Source organism: Pogoniulus pusillus, chromosome 6 (genome assembly GCF_015220805.1).
Source record: "Pogoniulus pusillus isolate bPogPus1 chromosome 6, bPogPus1.pri, whole genome shotgun sequence".
In the NCBI taxonomy this organism is placed as follows: Eukaryota; Metazoa; Chordata; class Aves; order Piciformes; family Lybiidae; genus Pogoniulus; species Pogoniulus pusillus.
Window position 1 is genome coordinate 1,884,841 of NC_087269.1, and position 16,842 is coordinate 1,901,682.

The 16,842-nt window shown below is 54.6% G+C and overlaps 1 protein-coding gene across 3 annotated transcripts in view; it reads left to right on the forward strand.

Moving 5' to 3' along the window:
* The window catches only part of GDPD5 (glycerophosphodiester phosphodiesterase domain containing 5), a 145,039-nt gene that overhangs the window by 121,335 nt on the left and 6,862 nt on the right, over positions 1–16,842 (forward strand). The window contains exons 11-15 of one of the 3 annotated variants that reach the window (XM_064144207.1): positions 297–515; positions 1,338–1,495; positions 7,258–7,405; positions 10,759–10,841; positions 15,162–15,176. In XM_064144207.1, coding sequence (XP_064000277.1) covers positions 297–515; positions 1,338–1,495; positions 7,258–7,405; positions 10,759–10,841; positions 15,162–15,176 — 623 coding nt within the window. The remainder of the gene's footprint in view (positions 1–296; positions 516–1,337; positions 1,496–7,257; positions 7,406–10,758; positions 10,842–15,161; positions 15,177–16,842) is intronic. The other 2 variants (XM_064144208.1, XM_064144206.1) reach the window with 2 other exon arrangements.

Genomic DNA, 16,842 nt, shown 5'->3' on the forward strand with positions numbered 1-16,842 from the left:
GGTGGTCTCCAAAGGCTCTTCCAACCAAAACCATTCCATGAAATAAGATGATGGTTGGACTTGGTGGTCTTCAGAGGCTCTTCCAACCAAACTCATTGTATGAAATGAGATGGACTTCTTACCTCACTTTGCTTTCAGGGAGGATCTATGCCCACCCCTTGGGTAAGTAAACTGAGGCACCAAGTCTTAGCAAGCTCATCAAGTGTAGTTGTCAGCATCCCCCCACTGTTGACAGGATGGGATGGAAGAGAGTCTGGGCTGGGTGGCACTAATGCTAGGGTGTCCTTTGCTTTCAGAATGACCCTTTCTGGACAGCAGGGTCTCTCTCAAGGGCTGACTACTTGGAAGCTGCCAACCAGTCAGTCTGCAAGCTGGCAGATATGCTAGAGGTGATCAAGGACAACACATCCCTCATCCTCAACTTCCAGGACCTGCCAGCAGCTCACCCCTACTACAGCACATACATCAACATCACCCTGGAAACCATCCTGGCATCAGGAATTCAGCAACACTCTGTGAGTCCTGAGGGCTTGCTTGGATCTTCCCCAAACTGTTCTCTTTGGGGGTTCCTCAAAGCCACTTCATGCCAAGAAGTCATGCTGGGGAGGATGGGGCCTCCAGGCTGGTGGTTCCATGCCCACCATATAGAATCACAGAACCTCAGAGGTTGGAAGGGACCTCCAGAGATCATCCAGTCCAAATCCTCTGCCAAAGCAGCATCTCCTAGGGCAGCCCACACAGGAATGCATCCAGGTGGGCTTGGAAAGCCTCCAGGGAAGGAGACTCCACAGCCTCTCTGGGCAGCCTGCTCCAGGCCTCTGCCACCCTCACACCAAACAACTTTCTCCTCCTCCTGTGCAGATGAAACCTTCTCTCTTCCACTCTGCATCCATTGCTCCTTGGCTTCTTGCTCTGCACCCCCCAAAAGAGCTTGGCCCCCTCCACTTGACACCCACCCCTCAGCTAGGGAGAGACATTGAGCAGAGCTCCTCTCAGCCTTCTCTCCTGCAGCCTAAGCAGCCCCAGGGCTCTCAGGCTCTCTGCACAGGGCAGATGCTCAAGTCCCCCACTCCCCCCCGTGCCTCTCTGCTGCACTCTCTGCAGCAGGTCCCTGTCCCTCCTGCCCTGGGGAGCCCCAAACTGGCCACAGCATTGCAGCTGTGCTCTCAGCAGGGCAGAGCAGAGGAAGAGAAGATCCTCTTCTCTTTCTGACTCCTTGGTTTTAAGTCCTGAGGCCCTAAGTGTCTCCCTGACCATGGGTGTGCCGAACCAGGCTGTCTGCAAAGCTTCCTCAACCACCTTGGTCATCCCCGTGCTGTGTCTCACTCCCTCCCCAGGTGATGTGGCTGCCAGAGGTGGAGAGGCAGCTGGTCAGCCAGATTGCTCCAGGTTTCCAGCAGACCTCTGGCCTCAAGCTGGATGCAGAGCTCCTGAGGGAGAAGGGCATCGTGAAGCTCAACCTGCGCTACACCAAGGTCACCAGTGAGGATGTCAGGTATGGTGATGCCACCTCTGGGTACCCCCTCAAGGCCAGGTGGGATGAAGCCTTGAGCAACCTGGTGTGGTGAAAAGTATCCCATGGGGTAGGGAAAGTGGAATTAGATGATCTTTAAGGTCCTTTCCAACCTCAATCATTCTATGACTGAGTCTTCCATTTGGAATCTGCTAACCCATGGTGGGTGCCTGCAGCTCGGTGCATCCTGGTGTCCTGGCTGCATGCCTGGCACAGCAGCAGCTTTTCTGCTCATCCCAAGCTGTCTGATCTGCATGAAAGGATCTGTTCAGAATGGGTTTCCTCTTGGAAGCTTGAGCTGTGCAAGCTTTGGCCTTGCCCAGCAGCCCCAGGCTGGTTCTTGAGGCTGAGAAGGTCAATGCAGTTCTGGGGTGGATTAGAAGGGCTGCGCTCAGTAGGTTGGGAGAGGTTCTCTTCCCCCTCTGCTCTGCCCTGCTGAGGCCACATCTGGGTTGTTTCATGGGATCATAGGATCAAGCAGGTTGGAAGAGAGCTCCAAGCTCAGCCAGCCCAACCTAGCACCCAGCCCTGCCCAACCAACCAGACCATGGCACTAAGTGCCCCAGCCAGGCTTGGCTGCAACACCTCCAGCCACGGCCACTCCACCACCTCCCTGGGCAGCCCATTCCAGTGCCAATCACTCTCTCTGCCAGCAACTTCCTCCTGACACCCAGCCTAGACCTGCCCTGCCACAGCTTCAGACTCTGGCCCTTTCTTCTCTTGCTGCTTGCCTGGCAGCAGAGCCCAACCCCACCTGGCTACAGCCTCCCTGCAGGCAGCAATGAGCTCTGCCCTGGGCCTCCTCTTCTCCAGACTAAACAATGTGTTCTCAGTTCTGAGACCCTCAGGTCAAGAAGGAGCTCAGGGAACTGCTTGAGAGAGTCCAGCACAGCCACAAAGATGATGAGGGAGTGGAAGATCTTCCTTAGGAGGAGGGACTGGGGGAGCTGAGGCTGCCCTCATACATGTGGATAAAGCTGTGCAGGCTGAGTGCCCAGAGGCTGCAGCCAGGCTCTGCTGGGTGATGCCCAATGCCAGCCCAAGGGGCACTGGGGGGAAGTTGAGGCATAGGAAGTTCCATGGAAGCATGAGGAGGATTTTTTTCCCTGTGAGGGTGCCAGAAGCCTGGCACAGGCTGCCCAGGGGGGCTGTGGAGTCTCCCTCTCTGGAGATACTCCAGACCTGCCTGGATGTGTTCCTGTGTGATCTCCTTTAGGTGATGCTGCTGTGGCAGAGGGCTTGGACTGGAGGAGCTTTGGAGGTCTCTTCCAGCCCCTGACCTCCTGTGACTCTGTGATTCCCAGGAGCTGGCTCTGCTGGCTCCACAGGTTGCTCTGGCAGATGATGATCCTTTTGGAAATACCAATATAGGAATCTTCTGACTCTTATTATGTTGTCAGCTCTGGGCAAAAAGCGAAGGCTTCTCTCTCCAGGTGTGCTGGTTTTGTTCCCAGCAGCTATTTCATCCTCATTAGCAGCTGCCCTTTGCTTCTGCTCATCTGCTCCAGAGTTGCTACCACAGAGCAGCTCATTCCTTTCATTGCTGTCCTCTTTCAGCTGGTCAGATCTCTCCTCTAATGAGCCTAGCACAGCATGAGGCTGCTCTCCTTCTGCTCAAGCCTGTGTTTGAACCTTGCAGTCAGTGTCTGAGCTCCTTCCTCAGAAAGGCTGCATTGGCTCTATTCTGCTCAAGCCTTTCCTAATGCTCAGAGTTGATTTCTTTTTTCTTTCCCAAAGAGATCATTGAAAATGAAACAGGTTTGCAGCTTAAAAATATCTAGAAAGGATTTTTTCTTGTGGGCTGGAAATGGGGAAGAGCTGATCCCATAGCTGCTTGAGGCCCAAAGTGATCCAGTGCTGTCTTTCCATGGTTCCCAGCAGTGAGTCTGGTGGCTCACCTGTAAAATCAGCTCCATGCAGGATAATTCCTGCCTGGTTTGCCCCTATTTGCTCTGTCTCATTGCCCTGTTTGCTCATAGAATCAGGCAGGGTTGGAAGGGAGCACAAGGAGCAGCCAGTTCCAACCCCTGCCATGCCCAGGGACACCCTACCCTAGAGCAGGCTGCACACAGCCTCAGCCAGCCTGGCCTCAAACACCTCCAGCCATGGGGCCTCAACCACCTCCCTGGGCAACCCATTCCAGCCTCTCACCACTCTCCTGCTCAACAACTTCCTCCTCACCTCCAGCCCCACCTCCAACTTTGCTCCAGTCCCCCCACTCCTGCCACTCCCTCACAGCCTCCAAAGTCCCTCCCCAGCTTTTTTGGAGCCCCCTTCAGGTCCTGGCAGGCCACAAGAAGGTCCCCTGGGAGCCTCCTCTGCTCCAGCCTGCACAGCCCCAACTCTTTCAGGCTGTGCTCACAGCAGAGCTGCTGCAGCCTCTGAGCATCCTCCTGGCCCTGCTCTGGACACTCTCCAGCATCTCCACAGCCCTCTTGTCCCAGGGGCTCCAGAGCTGGATGCAGCACTCCAGGTGGGGTCTCAGCAGAGCAGAGCAGAGGGGCAGAATCCCCTCCCTGGCCCTGCTGCCCACACTGCTGCTGCTGCAGCCCAGGCTCTGCTTGGCTCTCTGGGCTGCAAGTGCACACTGCTGGCTCCTGCTGAGCTTCTCCTCCAGCAGCACCCCCAAGTCCCTCTGCTCAGGGCTGCTCTCCAGCCAGGCACTGCCCAGCCTGCACTGGTGCTTGGCATTGCCTCCACCCAGCTGCAGGACCTTGCCCTTGCTCTTGTTGACCCTCCTGAGCTTGGCTTGTGCCCACCTCTGCAGCCTGTGCAGGTCTCTCTGGCTGCCATCCCTGCCCCCCAGCCTGGCTGCTGCAGCACACAGCTTGCTGTGGGCAGCAAACCTGCTGAGGCTGCACTCAGTGCCTCTGTCCTTGGCACCCACAGAGATGCTGAACCAGCCTGGTGCCAGGACTGCTCCCTGAGGGACTCTGCTTGTCCCTGCCTGCACTTGGCCATGGAGCCATTGACAGCCACTCTCTGGGTGCAGCCATCAAGCCACTTCTTTATCCACCCAGTGCTGCACCCCTCAAACCCATGTGTGACCAGCCTGGGGCCCAGGATGTGGTGCAGGACAGTGCCAAAGGCCTTGCTCAGCTCCTGGTCAATGCCATCAGTTGCTCACCCCTCAGCTATGAATGCTGTGACCTGTTCCTAGAAGGCCCCCAGGTCTGTCAGGCAGGGTTTGCCCTTGCTGCATCCCTGCTGGTTGTACCCAATCACCTCTTCACTTGGTCTCCTCAGCACACCCAATCCCTCATCTACCTCAAACCTGATCCCTCACCAATTCCATCCCAGCTGTCTCCAAACTCAAAGCCTCCCACCTGAGTGCCTCTCCCACCCTGAAGGCCTTGTGGTGCTCTGTCAAACATTGCCACAGCCCAGCAGCAGAAGGCAGAGCAGGCTTCAACAAGCTTTGCTTTGACACAGCTTCCTCAGCTTCCCCCCCAAAATCAGCATCTGGATGTTCCATTGCTCCAACCACCTCTGCCCTTGAGAGTCCCCTAGCTGCTGGAGCAGTTCAATCATGTTGGGAGCTTTGGGTTGTCCACCTTCCATCTGCAAAGTGCTTTGCTGATATTGAAGCTGCAAGGATTGATCTCTGTGCTGGAGATTAGTGATGCTCCTGCTGCATAGATAAGGACACAGAGCAATTTATGCAAAGCAAATGGGTACAGGGAGGCCACTGCCAGTGCTTGATTTGCTGCTTGACAGCTTCTCTACCTCCCCAGCTTGCACTTTGAGGACCTGAGGAGACTGGAAGCTGTAGCTCTGCAATCATTCCAAAGAGCAAAGGTATGGGAGCTGGAGGAATTCATCTTGGAGTCAACAAAAATGCATCTGTCAGGGTTTAATTAAGCAAATTGCCTGTGAAGTGCTGCAGGCATCTGAGGCAGATGTTAATTTTACACCCAGGTGATGAGGTGGAGGTTGCAGAACCATCCCTGCCTGTCAGTCAGCAGCTATCTGAGCTGAGTTGTGGCCCCAGACAAGTTGCATCCAAGAAGTGAAGAAGGAAGCTTGCAAGTTCAAACCATTGAGGTGATGGTTGCAGAACCACTCTGTGCCTGTCAGTCAGCAGCTATCTGAGCTGAGTTGTGGCCCCAGCCAGGTTGCATCCAAGAAGTGAAGAAGGAAGCTTGCAAGTTCAAACCATTGAGGTGGAGGTTGCAGAACCATCCCTGCCTGTCAGTCAGCAGCTATATGAGCTGAGTTGTGGCCCCAGCCAGGTTGCATCCAAGAAGTGAAGAAGGAAGCTTGCAAGTTGAAACCATTGAGGTGGTGGTGACAGAACCATTCTGTGCCTGTCAGTCAGCAGCAGCTGAGCTGAGTTGTGGCCCCAGCCAAGTTGCATCCAAGAAGTGAAGAAGGAAGCTTGCAAGTTCAAACCATTGAGGTGGAGGTTGCAGAACCATCCCTGCCTGTCAGTCAGCAGCAGCAGAGCTGAGTTGTGGCCCCAGCCAAGTTGCATCCAAGAAGTGAAGAAGGAAGCTTGCAAGTTCAAACCATTGAGGTGGTGGCTGCAGAACCACTCTGTGCCTGTCAGTCAGCAGCTATCTGAGCTGAGTTGTGGCCCCAGCCAAGTTGCATCCAAGAAGTGAGGAAGGAAGCTTGCAAGTTCAAACCATTTGATTGAAGTGCCCTTAGGCTGCTCATGAAAAAGATCAGGGCTTGGAGCAGCTCTGCTCTGAGAACAGGCTGAGGATTTTCAGCCTGGAGAAGAGAAGGCTCCAGACAGACCTCATAGCAGCCTGCCAGGACCTGAAGGGGCTGCAAGAAGGCTGCAGAGAGACTGTTTGCAAAGGGCTGCAGGGACAGGATGAGGGCAATGGCTTGGAAGTAGAGCAGAGCAGTTTGAGATTGGATGTGAGGAACAAGTTCTGCACCAGGAGGGTGCTGGAACCCTGCAACAGGTTGCTTGGGGAGGTGGTTGTGACCCCATGCCTGGAGATAGTGCAGGGGAGGCTGGAGAGGGCTGTGGGCAACCTGCTCTAGCTGAGGATGTCCCTGCTGAGTGCAGGGGGATTGGTCCAGAGTAGAGCCTTGAGACTGGGGAAGGCACTGGTGGGAGAGTCTGGTGAGGAGAAGCTGAGGGAGCTGAGGGTGCTTAGCCTGGAGAAGAGGAGGCTCAGGGGGGACCTTATCACACTCTGCAAGCTCCTGAAGGGAAGCTGTAGCAAGGTGGGGGTCAGGCTCTTCTGCCAGGCAGCTTGTGACAGGACAAGAGGGCATGGCCTGAAGCTGTGCTGGGGAGGGTTAGGTTGGATGTTAGGAAGCAATTCCTCAGGGAAAAGCTGGTTTAGTTGACTGGCTAGGGCTGGGTGCTAGGTTGGACTGGATGATCTTGGAGGTCTCTTCCAACCTGGTTGATTCTGTGATTCTATGAAAGGGCTGCCCAGGGAGGTGGTGGAGTCACCCTCCTGGAGGTGTTTAAGGTGAGCTTGGCTGTGGCACTCAGTGCCGTGGTCTGGTCACTGTGGTGGTGTTAGGTCACAGGCTGATCTCAGAGGTGGACTCCAGCCTCAGTAACTCTGTGCTCTGCAGTTCTGTGACTAGATGACCTTGGGAGGTCCCTTCTCACCCAGACCATGCCCTGTTGCCAAACCCATTGCATGCAGTTCAGCCCCGTGGCAATCCAGCGCCGGTCTACAGCTGTGCCTGACGCCAGCTGCTCTCCTGGTGGAGAGGAAGGTCTGATCTTTGCTGGAGAAGTTCACATCTCCCCATCTGTCTCCTGACAGGGACTACACCATGGCCAACCTGAGTGTGAACCTCTACACTGTGAATGAGCCTTGGCTGTTCTCCATCCTCTGGTGTGCTGGTGTCCAGTCAGTCACCTCCGACAGCTCCCACGTCCTCCGCAAGGTGCCTTTTCCCATCTGGCTCATGGTAAGTCTGGCAGAGGGAGGGGAGCTCTGGGCTCAAGAGGAGCCAGCAGCAGGCTCAGGTGGCCAAGTAGACCACCAGCATCTTGGCCTTACCCCTGTGAAGTGACCTTACCCCTGTGCTCAAGCACCTCAAGTGCCATGTTCAGTCTTTGCCCCCTCGCTCCGTCTAGAGATGATCTTTGAGGTCCCTTCCAACCTAAACCATTCTGTGATTCTAAGAAGGACATTGAGGTGCTGGAGTGGGTCCAGAGGAGGGGAGCAAGTCTGGTGAGGGGTCTGGAATACAAACCCTGTAGCTGTTGGGTGTAGGTAGCTGTTGATTGCTGCAGCCAGATGTCTGGTGGGCTCCTCCAGGACGGTTTGGTTGGGTTGGGTTCAACCTACCCTTAGGCTTGAGAGGTCTCCCTCTGTTTGGCTCTCTACAGCTGTCTGAAAGGAGATTGTAGCCAGGTGAGGGTCAGCATCTTCTTGCAGGGAGGCAGTGTTAGGACAAGAGGAAGTGGTCTCAAGTTGCACCAGAGGAGGTTTAGGTTGGATATTAGGGAAAGAAGCTTTTCACTGAAGGAGGTCATCAGGCTGCCCAGGGAAGTGATGGAGTCCCCATGCCTGGAATGTTTGGATGAGGTCCTTGGGGACATGGCTTAAAAGATGTGTAGAGGAAGATGTTTGATTGTGGTTGGACTTGGTGGTGTTGAGATCTTTTCCCAAGCAGGAGACTCTCTGCCTGGCAAGATGAGCCTCTGGCAAAGCAGGATGCAGTGGAGAGGTGCAGAGGTTGATTGCTGCATCCAGCAATGTCTGGTGGGTTCCTCCAGGGAGGTTGGGTTGGGTTCAACCTGCTGTTAGGCTTGAGAGGTCTCCCTCTCTGCATGACAGAATTCATGTTGAACTGGGGGAGACCTCCTCTTCAGCAACCCCCTGGAGGGAGGTTGGAATGAGGTGAGAGTTGATCCCTTCTCCCAGAGAGCAGGTGGTGAGGGGCTGGAACACAAGTCCTGAGAGGAGCAGTTGAGGGAGCTGAGGTTGTTCAGCCTGGTGAAGAGGGAGGCTGAGGAGAGACCTTTTGGCCCTCTACAGCTCTCTGGAGGGAGATTGTAGCCAGGTGAGGGTCAGCATCTTCTTGCAGGGAGGCAGTGTTAGGACAAGAGGAAGTGGTCTCAAGCTGCACCAGAGGAGGTTTAGGCTGGATAATAGGGAAAGAAGCTTTTCACTGAAGGAGGTCATCAGGCTGCCCAGGGAAGTGGTGGAGTCCCCATGCCTGGAATCTTTGGATGAGGTCCTTGGGGACATGGCCTAAAGGATGTGCAGAGGAAGATGTTTGGTTGTGGTTGGACTTGGTGGAGTCGAGGTCTTTTCCCCAGAATGGTTGTCACAGCCTGGAACAGGCTGCCCAGGTGGAGCCTGGGGTGGAGTCCCCATCCCTGGAGGGGCTTGGAAGCTGTGTAGATGTGGTGCTGAGGGCCATGGTTTAGTGGTGCCTGGCAGTACTGGGGTCATGGTTGGATTTGGTGATCTAAAAGCTCTCTTCCCACCAGAACTGTACTATGAAAGTGCTGCCTAGGTGGATGAGCATCTCTGCATGATGGCCTCAGCCTCAGCTTGTCCTGCTGCCTCTGCCTGGCCACACAAATCCTCCACCCAAGCTGGGGGATTGGAAATGGCTTTACAAAGATGGAGTCCATTGGCAGGAGAGATTATCCTCATCTGAACTGTGCTGCTGCAGACCTCTGCCCTCCACTACAGCTGGCAGGACTTGTGTGCATGGCACTGACAGCTTTCTGTTCCAAAAGCCTCTTTGTTGGGACTTGCAGCCCTCCTTCAACAGCTTCTCCAGCTGCTGGGTTTCCAACTCAGCCCTTTGCTGCAAATCCAGGCTCTTGTATCCCAGAGCCACAGAAGGGACCTCCAGAGATCAGCCAGGCCAAGCCCTCTGCCAAGGCAGCATCCCCTAGGGCAGCCCACACAGGAATGCATCCAGGTGGGCTTGGAAAGGCTCCAGAGAAGGAGACTCCACAGCCTCTCTGGGCAGCCTGCTCCAGGCCTCTGCCACCCTCACACCAAACAACTTTCTCCTCCTCCTGTGCAGATGAAACCTTCTCTCTTCCACTCTGCATCCATTGCTCCTTGGCCCCAGGAATGGGGCCACAAGCAGCCTGTTGCAGTGTTCCAGCACCCTCCTGCTGCAGAACTTGTTCCTCACATCCAAGCTCAATCTGCTCTGCTCTACTTCCAAGCCATTGCCCTCATCCTATCCCTGCAGCCCTTTGCAAACAGTCTCTCTGCAGCCTTCTTGCAGCCCCCTTCAGGTCCTGGCAGGCTGCTCTTAGGTCTGCCTGGAGCCTTCTCTTCTCCAGGCTGCACACCCCCAGCTCCCTCAGCCTGGCCTCACAGCAGAGCTGCTCCAAGCCCCTGATCATTTTCCTGTCCCTCCTCTGCACCTGCTCCATCAGGTCCATGTCCTTGCTGTGTTGAGGGCCCCAGAGCTGGATGCAGCACTCCAGGTGAGGTCTCCCCAGGGCAGAGCAGAGCAGAGCAGCAGGATCACCTCCCTGCATCTGCTGCCAACACTGCTCTGGGTGCAGCCCAGGCTGCCCTTGGCCTTCTGTGCTGCAAGTGCCCATTGCTGGGCTGTGATGACTGTGATACTCCAGACCTGGACACCAACATCCAGAGCATCACCAACCAAACCCTCCAGCACCCTGCAGTCACAGTCAGCCTCAGTCATTTCCATCTCAAACTCCACAGCCAACTCCTGGCTTGAGTTTAAAGGCAGGAGCCCAGAAGCTGGTGACAAACTCTTGCAGTGGCCCAGGGGGCTCCAGGGGAGTTTGGATGAATATTGTCATGGAATCAGAGAGTCAGTCAGGGTTGGAAGGGGCCAAAAGGATCATGCAGCTCCAACCCACCCTGCCATGGGCAGGGACACCTCACACCAGAGCAGGCTGCTCACAGCCACATCCAGCCTGGCCTTAGCCACCTCCAGGGATGAGGCTGCCACCACCTCCCTGGGCAGGGACACCTCAGAGCAGGCTGTCTTGAGTCTATATCCTTGTTGTGTTGAGGGCTCCAGAGCTGGCTGCAGCACTCCAGCTGAGGTCTCCCCAGGACAGAGACAAGTGGCAGAATCAGCTCTCTGCATCTGCTGCCAGCACTGCTTTGGATGCAGCCCAGGCTGTGCTGCAGTCTCACCCTGCCTGCTCCTGTCCAGCTTCTCCCCCATCAGCAGGTTGTGATTTCTACATGACCTCTGCAGCTCTTTGCTTTGCTTTCTGCCTTGCTGCTAACTTGTTGTGGCCTCTCTGTGATTGTTCAAACCAGAAGGTTTAAGATCTGCTTCTGCTTTTTGTCTTCCAGCCTCCAGATGAGTACCACCTAATCTGGATCACCTCTGATCTCATTTCATTTATCATCATTGTAGGAGTTTTTATATTCCAGAAGTAAGTGGCATGGTCCCAGCTGAGCCTCTCCTGCCTTTCTGTGCTCTGTGTGGGGGTTTGTTCTGTTCAGAGCATGGGGTGGGGGTGGGAGAGAGGAGTGTGATGCTCCTCAGGCAACTTGGATTGCATAAGCAGGGCAACTGTTTGTTTAAAGCATCCCTCCAGTGACTGCAAGCAATAAACCCACTTCTGAGAGGTGACACTGAGTGGGATTGTTCTGTCACCACTGTCTGAGTGGATCTCAAAAGAGGAGCTGTAGATGGCCTGGTGCTGCTCAGAAAGGTGTGTGGGAGAGAAACTGAAGCTGGACCTTGAGGGAGAGATTTCAATTGCTTTCAAAGGACAAAAGGAGATGTTTGGAGAGTCCACCAGCATAGCCTTTGTCAAGGGTTAGGGTTGGGCTGGCCACTAAATGAGGGCCAGATGTTCTCTGTGAATGGCTCTGCCTTCCCAAAGGGGAGAGAAAGGGAATAAGGGAGAGAGGCTGATGGGGTTGGGAAAGAAACTGAAGCAGCTTTGATGGCAATAACAACAATGAGATAGATATAAATAGATACAAAGCAACATGGAACCCAGCCCCTGATGGCAAGGATGTCACCATCACTACTGATGCTGTGGGCAGGCACTGGAGAAATCCCAGAGTGGACTTTGTGGCAGATGGGAATTGGATTCAGGAGCTGGATCTTGGAGCTGGATTCGGGAGCACATGGAAGGCACAACGGACAGGGACGCGCTTGGGTGTGGGCTGCTGGAAGAAGAGGCTTGGCCCTGGTGATCCCTCAGCTTCATCCTGAAGATGACAATCATGGTGTGGAATCCCTTGATGGTCAGTTTGGGGTCACCTGTGCTTGTCCCTGCAGGTGCCACCTCTGACTAACTGCACCCCCAATGTGGCAGTGCCTTTGCTCCGCACAGGAACAAGCCTCAGGCAGAGCCTTTCTGCAGCCCAACCCTTGGCAGTAACTCTCCTCATCAGCTTCTCACTGCTAGAAGCAGCCCCAGGCTGTGCAAACCTACCCTGAACTTCAGGGAGTTCCCTCACTGAGCAGATCCTGAGCTGAGAAGTCAAATCCCTGAACAGAATTGGTTCTTTTTCACCTCAAACCAGGACAGTCCTCAAAAACAAAAACCATCTCAGGCTCTTCTTAAATCCATTTGTTCCCAAATGAGTCATAGAACCAAGTAGGTTGGAAGAGCCCTCCAAGCTCAGCCAGTGCAACCTATCACCCAGCCCTGGCCAGTCACCCAGACCATGGCACTAAGTGCCTCATCCAGGCTTTGCTTGAACACCTCCAGGGATGGGGACACCACCACCTCCCTGGGCAGCCCATCCCAGTGCCAATCACTCTCTCAAAGAAGAAGAAGAAGCAGATGATGAAGAAACAGAGACAACTGTGATGTAGCAAACCAGCTCAGTTGCTTGCTTTGCTGCAGACAGGAAGTGACTCCCAGGTTTCCAAGGATGAAGAGGTTGTGGTTGTGGCCCCATGCCTGGAGATCTTGAAGGTGAGGCTGGAGAGGGCTATGGGCAACCTGCTCTAGCTGAGGATGTCCCTGCTGAGTGCAGGAGTGGGTTGGACTGGCTGAGCTTTAGAGGTGCCTTCCAACCCAGCCCATTCTATGATTCTGTGAGCCTCTGAAGGGCAGAACTTCAAGACCAAGGTGCTGAGGTGCTGCAGCCTCTCACATCATCTCCTAAAGTCCATTTCAGAAGGCTATCCTGAATCAGACCCAAGAGACTGCAGCTGAAGGAACTAAACTGCTTCAACCTGCTAAAGGCAGGATCCAGAGCAAGGTGGATGCATGGGCAGAGGAAGAAGTCATAGAGACATGGACTTTGCAACAGCTTGGCTCTTTCCCACTGCACAGACTGAGTTGCTTCCACTCTGCACAGACTGAGTTGCTTCCACTCTGCACGGACTGAGTTGCTTCCACTCTGCACGGACTGAGTTGCTTCCACTCTGCACGGACTGAGTTGCTTCCACTCTGCACGGACTGAGTTGCTTCCACTCTGCACAGACTGAGTTGCTTCCACTGCACAGACTGAGTTGCTTCCACTCTGCACAGACTGAATTGCTTCCACTCTGCACGGACTGAGTTGCTTCCACTCTGCACAGACTGAGTTGCTTCCACTCTGCACGGACTGAGTTGCTTCCACTCTGCACGGACTGAGTTGCTTCCACTCTGCACAGACTGAGTTGCTTCCACTCTGCACAGACTGAGTTGCTTCCACTCTGCACGGACTGAGTTGCTTCCACTCTGCACGGACTGAGTTGCTTCCACTCTGCACGGACTGAGTTGCTTCCACTCTGCACGGACTGAGTTGCTTCCACTCTGCACGGACTGAGTTGCTTCCACTCTGCACGGACTGAGTTGCTTCCACTCTGCACGGACTGAGTTGCTTCCACTCTGCACAGGCTGAGTTGCTTCCACTCTGCACGGACTGAGTTGCTTCCACTCTGCACGGACTGAGTTGCTTCCACTCTGCACGGACTGAGTTGCTTCCACTCTGCACGGACTGAGTTGCTTCCACTGCACGGACTGAGTTGCTTCCACTCTGCACAGACTGAGTTGCTTCCACTCTGCACGGACTGAGTTGCTTCCACTCTGCACGGACTGAGTTGCTTCCACTGCACAGACTGAGTTGCTTCCACTCTGCACAGGCTGAGTTGCTTCCACTCTGCACAGACTGAGTTGCTTCCACTCTGCACGGACTGAGTTGCTTCCACTGCACGGACTGAGTTGCTTCCACTCTGCACAGACTGAGTTGCTTCCACTCTGCACGGACTGAGTTGCTTCCACTCTGCACGGACTGAGTTGCTTCCACTGCACAGACTGAGTTGCTTCCACTCTGCACAGGCTGAGTTGCTTCCACTCTGCACAGACTGAGTTGCTTCCACTCTGCACGGACTGAGTTGCTTCCACTCTGCACGGACTGAATTGCTTCCACTCTGCACGGACTGAGTTGCTTCCACTCTGCACGGACTGAGTTGCTTCCACTCTGCACAGACTGAGTTGCTTCCACTCTGCACAGACTGAGTTGCTTCCACTCTGCACAGACTGAATTGCTTCCACTCTGCACAGACTGAGTTGCTTCCACTCTGCACAGACTGAGTTGCTTCCACTCTGCACAGACTGAGTTGCTTCCACTCTGCACAGACTGAGTTGCTTCCACTGCACAGACTGAGTTGCTTCCACTGCACGGACTGAGTTGCTTCCACTCTGCACAGACTGAGTTGCTTCCACTGCACAGACTGAGTTGCTTCCACTGCACAGACTGAGTTGCTTCCACTGCACAGACTGAGTTGCTTCCACTCTGCACAGACTGAGTTGCTTCCACTCTGCACAGACTGAGTTGCTTCCACTCTGCACAGACTGAATTGCTTCCACTGCACAGACTGAGTTGCTTCCACTTTGAAAGAGCAGAAGCAGGGCAAGAGGAAGCAGGGAAGCATCACTGCAGGGTTTCTCTTATACCCTCAGCCCAAGTGTGATACAGGTGAGAAGAGCTGGAAACTGCCACCAGCTAGGTTTTGATGAAGGCACACATGGAGAACCATCACCCTTGTAGCTCTGAGCTCCCTGCCCTCCTTCTGGAGCTCCCATGGAAAATGCCAGTTGCTCAGAGAGCTCTAGCCAGGGGAGGTCCATTATGGGAAGACCAAATACCTTCTTCTGGGTCACCACCCCAAGGGAAGAAGGCAGAAGAGGTCTAGTAGCAGAAGCTGGACACCTTGCAGCAAAGAGCTTGCTTTTCCAATAGCCTTGTGCAGCAAAGCTCCATCTCTCTACCATTCCAGTCTCTCCTCCACAGGGAAGTTGAAGAGTGGAGGATGAAGATCACAGCAGAGTTGCCCAACTGCTGCCTGCTGCTGTGGGTCAGCTGCAGGAAATGGACCTTGACATTTGGCCTTCAGTGTCATGGTTGGGAGTGTGTTGGTTGGTTGGTTTTGAGGGGTTTGTTGTTGTTGTTTTGGGTTTTTTTTTGGTATTGAAGATGTTTTTGGGGCAAAGCAGAGCTGCTTCCTTCATGCAAGGCTGAGGGTGGGTGGGAGGGGGGAGCTTTGATGTGCTGTCTTCTTTCCTGTGCATGACTCCTCTGCAGCCATGGGTAAGGCTTGCTCCTGCTGTTCTGCTCCAGCCCTGGTGACAGGAAGGTGGCAGCCTCTCCAGAGGCCTGGGGAGGGGAGCAAATACCAACTGTGATGACTTCTAACTGATCTCTTCTTGCCTCCTTTTGCCTTGTTTATTTTCTTACTGCTCTGACTGTTGTGCATGTTCCTCCTCTTTCTCTCTCTGCTGCATTCTGGCATCTCACAGCTATCACATGATCAGGTAATTCTGGTGCTTCCCTGCTCTTTCTCTTCTTTTCTTTGGCCTTTTTCTTTTCTCCATTCAATCTTCTTTTCTCTCTCTCTCTTTCTTTCTTTCTCCCTCTCTGCTATGGCTTCACTGCAGATGGACAGGGCAGGGCTCAGCTTAGCGTGATGCTTCCAAACATCTGGCTTCACACAGCTCATGGGGGGAGACCACAAGGGTCTGGACACTGCATAGTCCACAGTCATGAGCACCACAGGAGCTGGCAGATGTTTTGGAGGCAATCTGTTGCAATGGCCCAAGCCACTGCCTTTTAAACCAGCCCTGTTCTGAGGCCCTGCAGCAGGCTGCCACTGGGAAACTTCCAGTGGATGTCATCCTTTCTCCCTGGGGAAAAAAAAAGCAATCCCATGCAAAATATCCCTTCTTTCTTGGCCTTTGAGGCCAAACCCTTCCAATTTGGCCAGTTCTAAAGGCCCTGGGGATGAATTCTTACATCTAAGAGCTGGGAAGCTTTGGCTCATCCCTTTGAGCTTGGCCTCGAGCTCAGCATCTCTCAGGAGTCTCTTCCCAGTTACACCCTGCTGAAACTGGAAGTGCATTGCACCAGGCAAGAGAGTGAGCCTGGGCTGCTGGACTGGAAGTGCCACCAGTTGGAAACTCAGATGGCTCTTGGTTTGGGCTGTTTTCCTCCCCAGTCCTTCCCACCCCCTTGGAGGGCAGCTCTGTCCCTCGTCTGCAGTAAAGCCTTCGCCGCGTCCATCCTCGGACCACGCTCTTCAGGCCTGACCTTCTCCATCCCTTCTGCTGTGTGTGACATGGGGTGGGACCTCTGAGGACTTGGCTACTCCCTCTCTGTGCTCCTCTACCTCATGGGAGGGCAGGGTTGGCCCCCTGCAAGTGTTGCCTGCTCCTGGAGGTACCTTGGATTTGCAGCGCTGCATCCTCACAGGATCTCCTGCCCCTGGGGCGCAGGCTTGAGTGTCCTCCCATCCTTGCCTCCCTCCTCACCCTTTGGCTTGGGGATAAGAAGACAGGCATGGAGGAGCTGGATGGGCTTTAGGCAAGGGTAGCTGCAGGATGTGGCCTCTGGTGGTGCCTGCCTTGTCTCTCTGCTCGCTCCATCTCCTCGCCTCGGCGCCAGCCCAGCCCCTTCGTGCTCCTCGCCTCGCTCCTCCGCCATGCCCTCGCTCTCCCATCCAGCATCTCCCTTCCCCCTCCACACCCCCCTCAGGGGTCCAGTGGTGGCCCTAACACGGTGTGTGCTGTCTCTGTGTTGTTGTCCCAGTATTTTTTAGTCTGTTCCCACCCCGTGTCCGTCTGGTCTGCTTTGATGCCAACCTCCCAGAACGAGACCTACCTGCTGTCTGTCTCTGGCCCTTTTGCACGCCGCTCTCCTAAACGTGGCCCATCACAGCAGAGCCCAGAGGGGGTAGGAGAGGTGCTCTTTTTCTATTAAGCTTTCTGGAGACCCAAAGGCTGCTTGAGCAAGGCAGAAAGGGTTCCTGTGTGGTGGTGGAGTTGCGTCGTGGTGGCTCTCTTAAGAGGGGATTTCACCTTTCTGGGTCCTTCCCCCCCCCTCTCCACGCACACCCAGTTCAAGATGGACATAGAACTGCTTGAGAGAGTCCAGTGCAGAGCCATAAAGGTGCTGCAGGCAGTGGAATGTCTCTCTAAGAGGAGA